This window comes from Bombus bifarius, unplaced genomic scaffold (genome assembly GCF_011952205.1).
Source record: "Bombus bifarius isolate JDL3187 unplaced genomic scaffold, Bbif_JDL3187 scf7180000007996, whole genome shotgun sequence".
Taxonomy (NCBI): domain Eukaryota; kingdom Metazoa; phylum Arthropoda; class Insecta; order Hymenoptera; family Apidae; genus Bombus; species Bombus bifarius.
The window spans coordinates 3,492,545-3,508,578 of NW_022884376.1; the positions used below are offsets into that span (position 1 = coordinate 3,492,545).

Here is a 16,034-nt window from a genome sequence, read left to right on the forward strand (position 1 = left end):
CGTATTCTTTTCGACGATGCGTCATCCGCCTGGCCAACTGAGGATAAACTTCGACGCCAGACCAGGGAGAGGCGATCGGTTGCTCGATCAAATTTCAAAAGCTCGGCCGTCCGCCACGCAAACCACTTTGTAATTAGTCTCCCTTTGAACATCTTGTACATTTTTACGGACACGCTCACGGCACCCCGTGATGACGAGAATGAATGCTGACACTGTTCCCGGAGTCGACTTCTTCCGTAATAAATACCTGCCCCTTTGAGATCTCTCTTCGCTCCGGTTAAACAGCTCGGCTACTCCTCTCTTGGTAGCGACTAAACGCTCTTTTTTCCCCTTCTTTTTTACTTCCTATAAATAACATCCTTCGTTTAAAATAAATTATCCTGTAATCCTAGTATGGTCTAACTATGCAATGTTTTCTTTCCTATGGATTTCCTCGATTTAACGTTCGATTATCGGTTCTTTTAGCGAAACGAACGTTAATGCACGATAATGGATAATCTTGGTTACAAAAAAAATCTACGTTACTCTGTGGTATTCCGATTTCATGGAAATACCTGTCCTACAGGTTGCCTCGACATGTTCATCCCCCCGTAAAGGTTGAACGTAAGAAGGAAGGATAACGTTCGATTAAAATACCGACCAATATCATCGGTGATCGATGATAATTGACCAATTTGCAAACGAGCCAGGCACGTGTCGCCAACCGACGTGAATGATCCCCTGTTCCATTGAATCATGCGTTACATCACAATGCAATCGCCACACGCTTCGCCGACGACACTCCATAACGCACCGCGCTTTTCCGTCGAGCAACAGGAATTCCTAGATCGGCCGGAGGTCACGATAATCGACGCGTTTACCTCTTTCGCGATCGAACGCCGCGTAAAAGTATCCAGGCTGATTTATAGCGCGTAATTCGCGCCGCGACGAATTGAAATAGCCAATCCTGCTGCTGATTTTCTTAATGAAAGGCACGATTAACAGCACCGCTCATAATTTTCGTTCCTTTGTTCTCGTGACTCGTTATATCTCTGCAAATCATTTACTTGGCTTTATTAAATATCAAGAATATGTTAATAATGTGATGTAATGTTGACTCCTGATCGAGGGTATTTCCACGACAGTGGTTTTTTTTTGGGACAACGATTCTCTCACGGATCTCTTGTTAATATTGCCAATATTATTGCAAAGATGCTTAGTAATATCTATAATTCGTAACTGGTGACTTGCAAAATTTCTCCAATAATATTGATTCAATAATGCAAGATCATCCAGATGTTTCGTTCGTTAAAACGCGTCCACCGTAGCCATAACTTTAAGCATTAAACGAATACTAAAACCAGAACATCGCGTCACGCGATTTTAAACATAATTAAAGAGACTTTTTCATCCGTTGCAAGTTTTAATAAACGTGGTCGTGGCGTTTTCTTCACGCCAACGTCGTCGTACAGATGAAACATGAAGCCCGTTTAAGATCCCTCGAGCAAACGCATCGCTTCTGTCGGCATTGAAATCATCGAAGTTAATCATCGTCGGAGGCGAACGGCCGGTAAGGAACAATTAAACGCATGAAAGTGCATTCAACTCGAACGTCTTTCGCATAGCATCAGCTTTGATGACGATCTTTTAAGCAAGATCTTAAGGGGGGGGGGGGAGTGTTCCAAGGCCACTCTTTAATATTATCGGCCAAACGCAGCGGCGTCTTTATCGCGTTGGTGCATCGATTATCTAACGCAGTAATAACCTTGATTATATAATTATTCGCTTGCTCATATGAGAGGCATCCTCTGCCATTTATTACACTTTTTTTCCAACAGGTAACGATCCACTGTGTTCGCCTCGCGAAAACGGAACCCGCCTCTTCTACTTCGTTGATGATCCCTCGCGAGACGCTACACTGCAATTACGCGGGATACTGATGAAATTCAAGGCCGTTCTTCCTGATTCGTACCTACATGTCAATACAAATAGATATGGTAACTTTGCTGTTTACTTTACATCCACAGTTAATTACACGACCGTGTATATTACTGTGTGAAACATTGTGACGGGGACGCTCTAAACGGTAATCATTGGAACATCTCTTTATCGTTTTTATTATCTACGAATTACCTGTATTTTATAACGGAAAATATTCATTAAACTATTCTCTTTTATTTTCCACGTTATATTCATCATCGTCGATGTAATCTTTTAATCTCGTGTAAGTGTTGTTACCTTCGAACTCGAAGGAAAGAGTTTTCGAAAGCCTTGATATTTCACAGTCGGATGCGTTACCACTAGCCATGTAGGTAGTCCCAATGTTCTCGCAGCCAACGTCCCACGCACTCGCATCCAGGTTTCGCACCAAATTCAGTATCGACGATATCCTGAAAGAAAAAATTCAGGAACCAAAGCATAAAATTCCAAAGGATAATCCTTGTTTCGTAATCTTCCTTTACAAATTCTTCTACGCTTAAAAGAACATATATCCAAGTTCACAAAACATAGAATAAATGTCCAAGCCTAATCGCTATGCAACCAAGGAAGATGGTCAATTGAAAATTGTTTTGATTTTCATGGTGGAATTGCGCGGAATCCGAAGATCTAACGAAGCAGAGTAATTTGTTGAAGACCGCAAGTTAGAGCAGCAGATTAGAACGTTATTGGATCGTGTTGCAGTTTCTAGGGATGCTCGTTTTTAAGGATACTCGGAATCGGAATGGAGATGGGCTGGAACAGGAATAGCAAGGGTGACGTAAGCATCCGATCTGAACGCGACTCGCACACCTAGATCGGACTGAGTATTGGTGACTTCACCGACGATAGTGTCGCGACACATCGGTTCAGTCACCACTGCAAATAACCGAAGAAATCGATGAGAAGTGGGTTCCAGAGTCGAGAGCGTTCTCGTGAAAAACCTATGTCAGACGAAAGAGAAACGCTGCAAGTCGATTTTCATAAATAGACATTAATGAATTGTCGACCTTGACGAGAAACAGAAGTAGTGCTTTTTTTACGCAAGACATGGCGGTTTACCGATTGTTGGAACGGGAAATGATTTATCGAAAGGAAACGTGTTGCACAAGTTTGAACTGATTTACGTAGAAACGATTTATATTGTTTCGTTTCCTCTTGTTTAATTTTCTATAACTTTTTTACGCTCTCCGAAACCAGTCATTTCTTTGTCCTTTATAAGCGATTTAGAAGCACGATTAGTATTGTTAGAGCCTCGGTATTGGTCGTACGGCATTGCAAACGGGGAGGTTCGTGTCTTGAATAGAAATGAAAATCGTCCCGATAATCGATCAGTGAAAATCACGATGATGACCGCATAGAAATCCAACGAATAACAAAGCGGGTGTTTACTTTCACTGTGTGAAAAGCTCGCTACATACTTTTGCTTTTACGATCGTGATGATACAATCGCTAAATAAAATTTTTGAAATTGAATTCAAATATCGCTCACGGCTCTTCGAAATTCTTCCATGAAGATGTGTCCATACTAAAAAAGGAAAGCGCAAAAATTACAAAATTGCAAAATAACAGAAATGGCGAGATACCCACCTATGAGTATCTCGTTCTCGCATCCGATTCCAATGTTCGATTCAAGGTGACTCGCGAACATAGTACGCAAAGTGACCGGATGCATTGATGGTAATTTATCCGCCATTAAATGGATTCGACCTTCAATGCTAATTCGTCTAGCGAAAGTCACGGAAGTAATCAAAGACGCATTAGAGATCGAATGACCGAAACGAACCCGAAATGAAGAGCGTTCCACGATTGAACTGCTCGAGATCAATGCACGACCTTTCGAACAGTGCCATTAACAGAGCAGTGTCGAACGTGCAAAATTTGTTATACATGGTCATTAAATCAAGAGGACCATCGCGATGAATAACTTTCATAAAGACGTACATACACACACATATGGCGCTCGCGATTGCGTAGGCTAGCGTGTGTGGGTAGTCTGGCCTTCAAAGTCCTTCGGTGGAAAAGTAGGGACCAGGATCGTCGGCTACGTGGGCTTCCGGTAAGTGGGAGGACTGGATTGAAGGCATCTCTCCATTACGCATAACTGTACCTACGATTATCGAAAAAGTCATCACGTTCCACGGTGGAATCTTCGTAAATTTATGATCGAAATCATTAATAACATAAAAAACAACAATAATAACATAAAAAAGGATAACAACATATAAAATAACAACATAAAAAAGGAACGTGGTAAGTGATATAAAAAACATGATAAGGTGTAATACTTAATACGGTACATTTAGAAATATGATATATGTAAAACGAAAGTAAATTAAACGTTAAGCTTATATTACTTTTTGTTTTCTTTTTATTCAATTTTATTCAGCAATTTTAGCTTTTTTCTGTTTACGTTCTTCCTTGCGCTTTTGTTTCTCAGCTGTATCATGCAGCCGCCTCTTCTTGCGAAGAAGCCATATTTCCTTGGCTCTCTCTTTACGACCATCCATCATGCTCCTATACAACTTGCGATGTTTCTTTTTGATCATTCGTTCTCGTAATCGGTACTCTTGCCTTTCCTGCCGTTTCTTCTCCCATGGATCCTCTTTCGTCACTTCTCCAGTTTTGACTTTCATTTTCTGTAATTAAAAGTATATACAAAATAAATATATACAAGTATTCGTATAAAAGTATACACAAGGATGTGTTTGGAGATAACCAACCTTTTTCAATCGATTTCGTTGTAGTTCTTTCTCACTTATTCCGTCCGACATTTTACTCGATTCAATTTCCTCTTTCAAATCTTCTTCAGAATCTCTTTCCTCTGTTTCATCTTCTTCCATTTCCTCTTCATTTTCTGTCTCTTCTTCGGATTCATCTTCATCTAATAAATAAGGAAAATTCACTTTTTACTACTTATTGCCTATTAATAATTATTTAATTAGAATACGAATACGCACCATCGTTAAGCTTAAATTCAGGGTCCATAAGAGCACGTTCCTCTGGTGGAATGTAAGTTTGATCATGGCGACTGTCCGAGAATGGCGAAAGATGTGGCGGAAGTACACAACCCATTAAATATTTCTCTACAGGTAACAATTCTCTAGCATTCACTGAATCGAAAACCCATTGTGGTTGTACATAATATCTATAAAAACATCAGCTAATTAAGATATTGATTAAAAACTCGATAATAAAAAAGATATTTCTAAGCATTACCTAGAAATATACTGCTTGGTCATACTAGGTCTATCCACTATATGATGCGTTATTGTTTCGTCGTTTTCATCAAATGTCGCCCCAACAAAGAGTAATTTATCCCAAGATACTTCGGCTCCGAAACAACGTAAAATAAAAACTAAAGGCTCTCTTGGTATTTCTCTATTCAAGAAAACTTTCAAACCTTTAAAAATTGTCTTTAACTTTTTTATTTTTTCTGCTTCTATCATTGCTTCTTCCAGTTTTGTAGCATCATTTTCCTAAAATGAGTAATTATATATGAATGTTAAGAAAAGTAAAATATTCAATTAATTTCTTCATACATTTGCAAATTGATCCATCTCCAATTCTTCATCTTCTGTATTTTGCAATGTAGGATCAAGGTTTACTAACGGTACACTCAATGCAGCTATCCTTTCTGATACATATGCCTCCTCATCCACGAGTATTTTTTCGCTATTATCTACACATCAAATATTTCTATTACGCAACCGTAAAATCGATCACTTACATAAAAATATTTCAGGAAAATCGTCTTACCACTAGTAGTGAGTTTTGGAGGATAATATAAATTAAGGGTATGATACAGCCTAAAGTTCACAAAGCCTAACATCGTAATGTAGAATTCTACAAATATAGACATCATTTTAAAATCAACATCATTTTTTGCTTGGGGCTCAAAACTGAAATGATGAGGCACAATCCAGGTTATTACTTGTCCTTTAATTTCAGCTTGATAATAATATCCTTTAATGGATACAAATACTTTGCGTAAAGCTTTAGCAGCAATTACAGCATGTAAAAATTCAATTGTTAATCTTCTACATAATAAAGACTGGTCTCTTGGTATATGCTTAAGAGATGGAAATGTACTGAACAAGAAACATAAAGTCAAACAATCATCCAGATCTCTAAGTGCATCAATAAATGTAGGATAACGCTCTTTAACAATGTGATCTAATTTCAAAGTAGGATGATTACTTAGATATCTTTTCATATCTGAAAATTCTTTCAAAGCCCTTGCTCTTCCAACTTTCTTATTAAATACCTAAGGAAATATAATTTTTGTAAATATTTGATCTTTGGATTATAGTATTGTAATATTCAAATTAAACATACCTTTAATTCTCTTAATTTCCATATTATTGGTTCATGCATCAAAAATTGAATGTCTTTTTTGTGATATAATGTTTTAATACCAGGTTGTCCCTTCTGCGCCCTTTTACGATTACGTGGTTCTCTGGGATATATGCCCTTTAATATACATAGTCTACGGAAATCTATTAATGTAAGCTGTAACTTTTTCAAGGCAGCTTTCCTTGACATAAATTGTGCTCCCTCCCCAGCCTGATACTACAAATATAAAAGAGATTTTAACAATAAAACAAAAACACTTTTAAAACATAATCAATATGTATATTTTCAAATTTCCTCTATTCTTTATAAGAGAAAATAACCTCAATTACAGTTACATAAATGATTTTCAAGAAAACCATAAATAATCTTAACAAATACCTTTTTCTTTCCTATTACGACCATTTTATATCACGACCTTTATGCAATAAAAATGTAAAACTATATAAACGTGTAAAAAATAATTTACAATAAATCCACGTGCTTCACGAGACAAAATAACAGAAGACTCACTTAAGAACTTAGAAATATAAAACAGCGCCACCATGTGACAAATCCAATAACATATTCTTAAACGTTTAATAAAACGAAAGACAACAGGTGAGAAAAATATAAAACCTGCGACTTTTGTTATTAATATATCTTATTTTATTGTATTTTTGATTGCGCACAGCACAAACATATAGAAAGCTATACGTTGGCGTATTATTTAGACATCTTAATTATCTTCGTCTGAATCGCTTTCACCATCGCTTTCGTCCTCTAATTCTGGCATAGGAAAACGTAGTATAGCTGCTATTCCAGTAAGTTGATCCAATTCTATATGGAACATTAAAAATATTATACAAACATTTTAAAATATCAAAACTTAAACAACTTAGAACTCGCTAACTTACGTTCACCGGATACATGCAAACTCGAAAATATTTTTACATCCCCACCAGAATCTCTCACACTTTCAACCAATTCGACATATTCTTTTCTTATATTAACATCTTGACATCTAAATATAATTATTATAATTATAAATATATGAATATAATATACTATAAAAAAGAAAGATTATTTTACCATTGCTTACCTAAATAGTTTATCTGAAATAAGTAATGTTTCAATAGCTTGAGATTCATTAGCTTTTTCAATGTGCTTCTTCCCATAAAAAGCTCTAGAAGGATCAATTTGTAATATTGTATAAAATGTCTCTAGTGTTTTCACTTCACTTGATGCTTTCGTATCCGAGATTCGTGACATTACTGTAGGCTCAGCTAATATTTCTATTGTAAAAAAAAAGATAATAAGATGTGCATTATTATATTCACTTGATCTGAAGAGTTTAATATACCTTTCAGTGAATGTTTGAAACCAGAACTAGAATGCACAAGTAAGAATTTGCTTTTATTTTCTAATACTATTTTATTATCCGATTTAATGGCCTGTTGTATCATGTAATCCATAAATTGATCTTTGACAAAGCCAGGACTTGCAAGAATAATACATTTCACAATATCAAAATTGATGTGTCTCAAAATTCCTTGCATTATGTTATCATAAAATCTTGTTAAACCCTAAAAAATTTATATAATATGAAAATTTTATTGATGATATTCAACATTAATCTAAACACAAGTTTTATATATATATAACCTTTTCATGCTGTGAAACATTTCCTTTTCTTTTTCTAGGGATAACTTGATCTATTTTTACACGAACAATTGTCATATTGGAAGTTATTAAGCAAATATGTGCTATACCTTCTTGCATTACCACGGCAGCAACATCTGCATTCTAAAATATAATAAAATAAAGTATTCTGTTTCATAAAATTCCAACAGTGATTTTTTTTTATTACTCTTATTATTACAATCTTACTTGTGTAGGATCACATGCAGTATCAACTCTTTCCAAAGAAATAGAATCCCATTTAACTTTGGTAATTGTAAATTTTCTATTTTGTTCTACATCCAGCGTATGATATGCTCCCATCTAAAAATAATTATAAGTCAAATATATTTTTGATAATTTGTTGAATACTTCTAAATTACTTTACCTTAACATATTTATTTTCTTCTACATTTCTACCTTTCAGTCTTAAAACACATGCCTGTGTATCAAAGTCAATACCTTCAACACATATAGTCAAAGTAGTTCTGACTCTATAATTATTAGAACTACCAGTTGCAGATTCCATTTGCACCTTTCTACATATATAATAATATTAAATGAAGTATTAAGATTTATTCCATATACAATTAACATTAAAGTTCCTACCTAATAGTGGAACAACTAACAAAATCTCCTTCAGCGATAAGATTATACGCATGCCACATATCTTCTGTATTTTCTGGGACAAGGGACACACTCCTAATAATTTTTTTCTTTAAATTCTATTGTTCACTTATATTATGATTCATTAAGAACATTAATACTCACCCCTCCCCATCTTTATCAACATTCTTAAACACAAGCTTCATTTTTCACACAAGTTTTTTATTTGCTAAACCTAAAAATTTTTTATATTAAACATTACATCCTCTTTCTATCAGTCTTAAGCAACTTAATTAATAAATATTAAAATACATTTTTTAAACGAATTTTGATACAATGCTTGTGCTAATCTTGTCTTGTCTTACAAGGGTTTCAAAGTTCATTCGACATATTACACAATTAACAACAAGAAGAAGTACAAACACTGAAAAAATTTATTTACGAGACGTTTTTACAAATTATTATACATATTAACTTGAAATCAATGGTATAACAGGTTAAGTTCGTATGATGTCGAAATAATAGTTTTATGATAGCTAACTAAATTACGTAATTACCTTAAGAATAATTATACAAATCTGTATTTAAGAAAATTCGACATTCCATATTTTAAGCTTAATTAGAATAGCGTGAAATAAATGGAACCATATGTCAAACATGATACTTTTCTGTCGGTCGACAGTCATTATTCCTAGAATGAGGTTTACAGATGGCGTAAAGCAAAATTCCAAAAGATGAGATAAAAAATATTATTAACTAAGAGTCATAAAGCATAGATTGGATTTGTATCTCGTCTGAATCATAAAGTTTCCCCTTTTACAATAGGAAAATGTCAATTAATTATATCAATTGATTACATTAATTACATTATATATTGATTAGATAATGTATAACTTTGTAAATACATATATATTTATCATAAATGATATTTTTTATACATTCATTATTTATATCTTACATATTGCTTAAGTGCGTGTATTAATTAATTAATAAAAATATTTTGCTCGTTACACAATACATACATATATACACGTATATACATGCATATATATATATATATTTGTTCATTTATTTATTTATTTATTTTTATCTTTCTATTTATATAATTTAAATAATTTTATATACATTTAACGAAATAGTTTTAATAATTTCTTCTTTTCTATTTGATCGTTTTCTTTAATAGCTGCAGAAAATGCTTGTAACTCCTTTTCAACTGTACTTTGTAATGTAGGATCCAATTCAACAGCTTTTGTTAAATCTTTGATAGCGTTTTCTTTATCCCATGCACCTATATATGCTTTACCTCTCTTATATAATGCTTTTACATTATCTAAGAATAATGTATATTATTAACATATTCAATTTGTTTATATGATCTATAGTAGTTTATATGATCTAAAGTAGCAAACCTGGATCATGTTTAAGTACTGTTGTGCAATGTTCAATAACTGCATAATATTCCTTTTGAATTAATTTGCATTGTGCATAATTTAGAAGCAATGGAGTTTTCAAACGATTTAAAGCTAACCATTCTTCTTCATTTGGTTTTTCACTACAAATAACAATAATAACATATACATATATATGTATATTTCACTACATATAACAATAACAAATATGATATAATAAGAGAAGAAAATAGTAAACATATTTATATACTGACCCAAGCATAACTTGTTCCAATATTCCAATGCCTTTAGCATACATCTCACATGCAAGATCATAATTTTTTTCTTTGTATAATGCATTTCCTTTCTCTTTTATGTCTGGAATACTTTTCAATTTCTCATCTTCAGTCATTTGCCATGTCTCTTTTTCATATTCATCAGGTAAGATTACCTTAACAAGTTCTATAAATATGCATATATTTAGATAAGTTATGGAAAAGCAAAAGATAAAAAAATAATGTTAATTTCATGAGATTGATCGATACCAATTGTAAATTCTAAATCTTGAGGACACTTAATGAGTTCATTCAAATCGTTGTATCCAATTCCATCATTTTGTAGAGCAATACCGCAGCAATGATGGCTACGCTTCTGTGATTGTGGTTTTGCGACTTCCCTCAAAGTTTTAGACACAAAAGGATATGCTGCAACTAACTGGAATAACAGGTAGTATTAAAACATCAGTTTTAAGTATTAGAATATATTTTTATATTATTATAAACATACACTTTTGTCGATTCTAAAGCAAGCCACTTCATTCAGTGCCATTTTCTGTATAATATTCTCCCATACTTCAAGTTTGAATTGTTTTCCTAAGACAAGTTCCATCGGATTTCCCATTGCTTTGCTATCGTCTATTAATGTTTTTCCTGGATCACATTTTGTTGTTTTAAAGTGAAAGAGTACCTAAAAATTAATATATAATTCTAATTACAATTATTAATTTATGCTTATCATAATTAGAATATTAATGTAAATATATGCACTTTAGTTCCAGGTACAAAATTAATAGTTTTGGTTCCTGCATGAATTACAGTTTTTATTATGTATTTCTTGCTTTCCATTTTAATAGTATACAGCAGTTGATAAAACAGAATTTAACAAAAAGTCAACCTAAAATAATTTCGGATTATAATACCAATATTATTACAAAATATTATAACGAATATAATAATTATAACGACCTTATACTTTATATCACTATGTGGATGAATCAGTCTATAAATATTAATAATCACAAGTCATTTCTTCCACGTTACTCTCTTTTGAAGATTGACGTCTTCAGTTGCAACTTTTTAATCGTATCATTGTTAGAATTATTCATCACTTATTAATTTCTTAATAATTCGTATGTTTCTCGTAACAATCTTATGCTTCTTACTAAGCCAATAAACCCATACGAAAGTGTAAAATTATCAATAACTCATATCGTAAGTGAAAGACGGTAGGTACACGAGTAGTTAATATATTTTCCGATATGCTATTACTATAAATAGTTAAATCAAATTACTTAAATATTACTAAACATCAAGTGTGTTATCTAATCATTTAGCTTTTAATACCTAACAAAACTTCCACATTAAAGTGATATTTAACATTTCAAATGTCTGAAGAATATTTTATCAGGTGTGAAATCCTTAAATATAGTCGTCAAAATTATATAATACTAAATATTCGAATTAGTTTCATGTATGTTTGATAATAAAATCAATTTTAGATTATTAATAAAATTTTTTCAAGAACAAGTAGTCTAGGAAATCGTAAATGAAAGAAAATATATATATTTTAAATTTTGAAATTTTTTATATATAATATACAAGTGCACATTTTATATAATTGAGAATGACTTTGCGCTTTTATATCATAAATAGGACAAGTATTAATTTCGTATTTGTTACGAAATTTGCATAAAGTGAGATTTATCGATAAATATATATATAAACAACATAATATCCACTGCAAATTTGAAACAGTAACTAGTATTCTATCATTAACAAAATGAGTACAATTGACAAAGTCTTGACAAAATCTACTCCTACTAAAAATATAAATGGACACAATACCCATAGTAAGTTAACTCATTATTTGTTAATATATTTCTATGTTACAGACTTCTAATTAAGCATTATTACAGTATATCAATAATTTTCAGGCGTTGAAGATATTCAGATACCTGTACCATGGGGCATCATAAGCGGTCAGTAATTCATCTTCTATTTTATTAAATTTTTATTAATCATGAAAAATTGTCACTAACTGATGCTAATAAAAATTAAAAGATATCATAGTACAATAATAATCAATTTAGGAAAATGGTGGGGACCAATTGATCAACAACCGATTGTGGCATTGCATGGATGGCAAGATAATGCTGGAACATTTGATAAATTAATTCCATTACTACCATCAAATGTAGCCATTCTAGCTATAGATTTACCAGGTCATGGTTTATCTTCCCATCTTCCTATTGGACAATTTTATTATATATTTTGGGATGGGCTTATTAATCTACGTAGAGTTGTTAAACATTATAAGTGGAACAAGGTTAGCAAGCGATTAAAAGTTATACAACGATCTTTTATAATTTTGTATTCTTCTTGTACAAAAGTTCAGTTTTACTAAAGTACTACTAAGTATCTTGCAGTTTTTGATGATGTCATAATATATATAAATTCATATATAAATATGATCTTAACTTTATAGTGCAGAAATTGTAACACTATAACGATCATCTTTATAATGATTGAATTAATATCATAAAAGTTATTTGGTACAAGGTTGACTGTTATGTGCTTATGATAAGTTTTTGCATTCTTCATTGTCATTGATATTAATTGCTTCGAATTATATATTATGAACCATGTAGTGTCGTTGTATAACTACAGGACATGTATATATTAAAATGATAACAAACTTTAATTCATCAGCTGCAACTTTGTTTCCTATTAAAATTCTTATTTAAAGATATTTATTTTTAGGAAGTTTGAATGCCGATATATTTATATACTTAAAATAGTTAAATTTTTCTCTCCCTGTTTCTCTTTCTTTTTCTTTAAGTAATTATTTCATTGTGACACAATAATCATTTACCTGTAGGCAAATGGTGGGGTCCCAAAGGGATCCAACCAATAGTGGCATTACATGGACGACAAGACAATGCTGGCAGTTTTGACACTTTGATTCCCCTATTATCTGATGAGATTTCAGTACTCTGTTTGGATATGCCTGGTCATGGTTTATCTTCCCATTATCCAAAGTGTCAGTACTATTATGTTTATTGGGATGGTATTATTCTACTACGTAGAATTGTGAAATATTTCAAGTGGACAAAGGTTAGCGAGTGGATTCAGTCTCACCGCTCCTTAGTTTAAATAACTATTGTTATACATAATGTATAATACCACAAACCTTATTTTATTATTATTGTTATATAAATGTAACAGTCAGCCTTGAAAAATGTATACTAAACTGTATATCTAACTATCTATATGTTGTATTATATAAGATATATGCCTTATAAGATCAAAATGCATGATACGCACATATATATACATATACATATATGCATATATTTTTGTACATACATAATAACTTATGTTAAATCAATATTAATTTCTTGTTTGCTTCTGCTTTATGTATATCTTCATAGATAATCAAATGTCATTTCCATAGGTGAAATTACTTGGACATTCCTTAGGAGGAGCAATATCATTTTTATATGCTGCATCTTTTCCTGATGAAGTAGAATTCATGATAAGTTTAGATATTGCAAGTCCCAGTGTAAAAGATATAACAAAAAGTCCTGATATAATTAGTGATAATATTGACAAATTTCTAAAATACGAATCACTACAATCTGGTGGTATTCCATCCTACGATTATAATGAAGTGCTTGAAATTGTTGAAGATGCTTATAAAGGTTCCATAACTAAAGAAGGCGCAATAATATTAATGAAACGTGGTTTACGACCTGCCGGTGAACCTGAGCGATATTATTTTTCACGTGATCCGCGATTGAAGGTAAAATATCTTACATAAGATATTAAATGTGTTATGTCTTAATTGTATATTAATATTAATATTAATTTTTAGGTTTCTGCATTGGGTACGATATCTTTGGATCTAGTACTTGCATATGCATCTCGAATAAAGTGCGCTTATCTTAATATTCGTGCTGTACCCGGAATGAAATTTGATAATCCAGAATCTTATGAAAAAGTATTAGATAAAATAAAACTAGGTGCTAAAAGATTTGAATACCACAAAGTAGAAGGAACTCATCATGTACATTTAAATAATCCTGAAAGAATTGCACCTATAATTAACAATTTCATAAGTACTTAATGATTAAATATTTTTAACTGTAAACTGTGAAAGTAAGTAGCAGTTGTTAAACTAGTAAAAATTAGTCTTATATGCAAGCTACATTAGCTGCATACATAGGATTTCAAATATTTAATTTAGACATAATTATTTTAATACATATATATAGTATGATATTAGGTTGTTCGAAAAGTTCGTTCCGATTTTTAAGGAAAATTTAAACGCAACACATTTAAATTTCGATATACATTTATTAAATTATATAGATGCCATTTTCTTCCACAACTTTTCCCCATCTTCCATGCAACTTGAATATTCCATCCTTACAGAATCTCTCAGGTTTTTTGGCTAAAAATTTTTCAATATGATTTTTTATGTCGATCGAAGAGTTAAAGTTTTTGCCATTAAGGGAATTTTGTAATGACCTAAATAGGTGAAAAGCTGAGGGTGCAATGTCTGGTGAATACGATGGGTGGGATAACACATCTCAACCAAGCTCCAATAGCTTTTGTCAAGTAGTCAAAGACACATGACGCCGCGCATTGTCCTGATAAAACATGACGTCCTTCCGATTCGCTAGTTCTGGTCATTTCTGTCCAATTGCTGTTTTTAGTTCGTCATATTGCGAGCAATACTTTTCAGACACAGAGCATGACTCTTCGGATGAAGACCGGCTTTTGGGGTGGCTAAAGGTGATTCATTCCGCTTTCCTCAAGATCTTTTCCGCTCAACAGCTTAACAGCACATATCTTGTTTGCTGCTTGTGTGGTATTTTTGCCTTCCTGGTAGAAGAAAAGCATCAACTGCCTATAATGCACTTTGTTTCCTTCCATATTTAAAAGCGTATAAAACTAACAAATATTAACATATATTAATCAAACTTTTTTCTAAAAAATTAAAATTTAGGACATGTACACATGTCATTTGTTTTCAATCAATCTGATATATTCAGACCTGTTCTAATGCCACTTATCGAAAATCGGCAGGAACTTCCAGACAACCCAATATCTAAACAATGAGTATTTCCACAATACTTGTGCTTCAGATCAATGGATTTAATTTATTAAAAGTACAACGATTTCATAAAATATTTGATATATGTATAAATATACACAGAGTTATTTATTAAAATTATACTATATTTTTAAAATAGTAATGAAAGAATAATATATTTTTCATTGCATCAAATTCTTCCATTTTTACAAAATAATAAATTAAGAAATGACTACATATCACAATTTTCGAAAAAATATCATTCCAATTGATATCTTAGTATCAGTAGTACTCTACCAATCACAAATAAAACTACAATTTTTCTTTTTGCAGTTTGTTTAAAAATGAGTCATGAGTTAAAAATATCACAAAAATAATAAATGTTACTAGTTACAAGGCCAATGAACGATGTTTTTATAGTATTTAGTGATATATTATTTTAATGGGTATTATATTTACTAGCCAACGGCGATAACGCATTAAAGTTTTGCTAACGTAGCGCAGCAAACTTATGCCGGTTTATGCTTCTACGCATAACTTAGCGATAAATGACCTCAAAGCGATATACATTATCATTACGTTTTTTCTTGTATTAACTTAATTTCCATAATTTTAACGAAAAGAAAAACGATTTTGGTACTATATGCAAATGTAACTTATTTTTTTTAAATTTTTATTTATAACTTATTTTAATAA

At 31.9% G+C, this 16,034-nt stretch overlaps 3 protein-coding genes across 8 annotated transcripts; 1 reads left to right on the forward strand and 2 right to left on the reverse strand.

Annotated features, from left to right (window-relative positions):
* Positions 1–4,238: 4,238 nt before the first annotated feature.
* Positions 4,239–6,844, reverse strand: LOC117206042 (pescadillo homolog). The gene is made up of 8 exons (XM_033445021.1): positions 6,691–6,844; positions 6,295–6,528; positions 5,716–6,223; positions 5,499–5,638; positions 5,176–5,435; positions 4,917–5,104; positions 4,680–4,840; positions 4,239–4,595 (listed from the first exon to the last, which is right to left on the reverse strand). Exons 1-8 carry the CDS (start codon positions 6,712–6,714, stop codon positions 4,338–4,340), a joined length of 1,773 nt encoding a protein of 590 aa, XP_033300912.1. The 5' UTR covers positions 6,715–6,844; the 3' UTR covers positions 4,239–4,337.
* Positions 6,845–6,934: 90 nt separating this feature from the next.
* On the reverse strand, positions 6,935–11,349 carry LOC117206050 (protein pelota). Its single transcript, XM_033445037.1, is given in 13 exon segments — positions 6,935–7,128; positions 7,206–7,312; positions 7,391–7,583; positions 7,652–7,874; positions 7,954–8,094; positions 8,179–8,292; positions 8,357–8,507; positions 8,578–8,670; positions 8,740–8,803; positions 10,508–10,676; positions 10,749–10,928; positions 11,009–11,135; positions 11,207–11,349. Coding segments are annotated over 12 exon segments (1,614 nt in total). The 5' UTR covers positions 11,087–11,135; positions 11,207–11,349; the 3' UTR covers positions 6,935–7,027.
* LOC117206047 (probable serine hydrolase) lies at positions 10,564–16,003 on the forward strand. 6 transcript variants are annotated; one of them, XM_033445034.1, is made up of 8 exons: positions 11,331–11,466; positions 11,894–12,090; positions 12,175–12,219; positions 12,331–12,534; positions 13,119–13,354; positions 13,695–14,042; positions 14,115–14,398; positions 15,672–16,003. In XM_033445034.1, the coding sequence occupies exons 2-7, from the start codon at positions 12,021–12,023 to the stop codon at positions 14,364–14,366; spliced, it is 1,155 nt and encodes a 384-aa protein (XP_033300925.1). In that variant the 5' UTR covers positions 11,331–11,466; positions 11,894–12,020; the 3' UTR covers positions 14,367–14,398; positions 15,672–16,003. The 6 variants fall into 6 exon arrangements, with proteins under 6 accessions (XP_033300921.1, XP_033300923.1, XP_033300924.1 ...); XM_033445030.1 differs by lacking the exons at positions 11,331–11,466; positions 13,119–13,354 and adding an exon at positions 10,564–10,688 and having other exon boundaries at positions 12,331–12,566; XM_033445028.1 differs by lacking the exon at positions 13,119–13,354 and having other exon boundaries at positions 12,331–12,566.
* The last annotated feature ends 31 nt before the right edge of the window (positions 16,004–16,034 follow it).

What these genes read in the sequence shown, in the direction of transcription:
- LOC117206042 (XM_033445021.1), bottom strand. Translation starts at nt 6,714, where the DNA reads ATGGTCGTAATAGGAAAGAAAAAG. An exon ending in TCCAAAACTCACTACTAGTG is followed by an intron (nt 5,639 to 5,715) that starts GTAAGACGATTT and finishes TTTGATGTGTAG; the next exon opens with ATAATAGCGAAAAAATACTC. An exon ending in ACCAAGCAGTATATTTCTAG is followed by an intron (nt 5,105 to 5,175) that starts GTAATGCTTAGA and finishes ATGTTTTTATAG; the next exon opens with ATATTATGTACAACCACAAT.
- LOC117206047 (XM_033445034.1), top strand. Translation starts at nt 12,021, where the DNA reads ATGAGTACAATTGACAAAGTCTTGACAAAATCTACTCCTACTAAAAAT. An exon ending in GGATGGGCTTATTAATCTAC is followed by an intron (nt 12,535 to 13,118) that starts GTAGAGTTGTTA and finishes ATTTACCTGTAG; the next exon opens with GCAAATGGTGGGGTCCCAAA. An exon ending in AATATTTCAAGTGGACAAAG is followed by an intron (nt 13,355 to 13,694) that starts GTTAGCGAGTGG and finishes TCATTTCCATAG; the next exon opens with GTGAAATTACTTGGACATTC.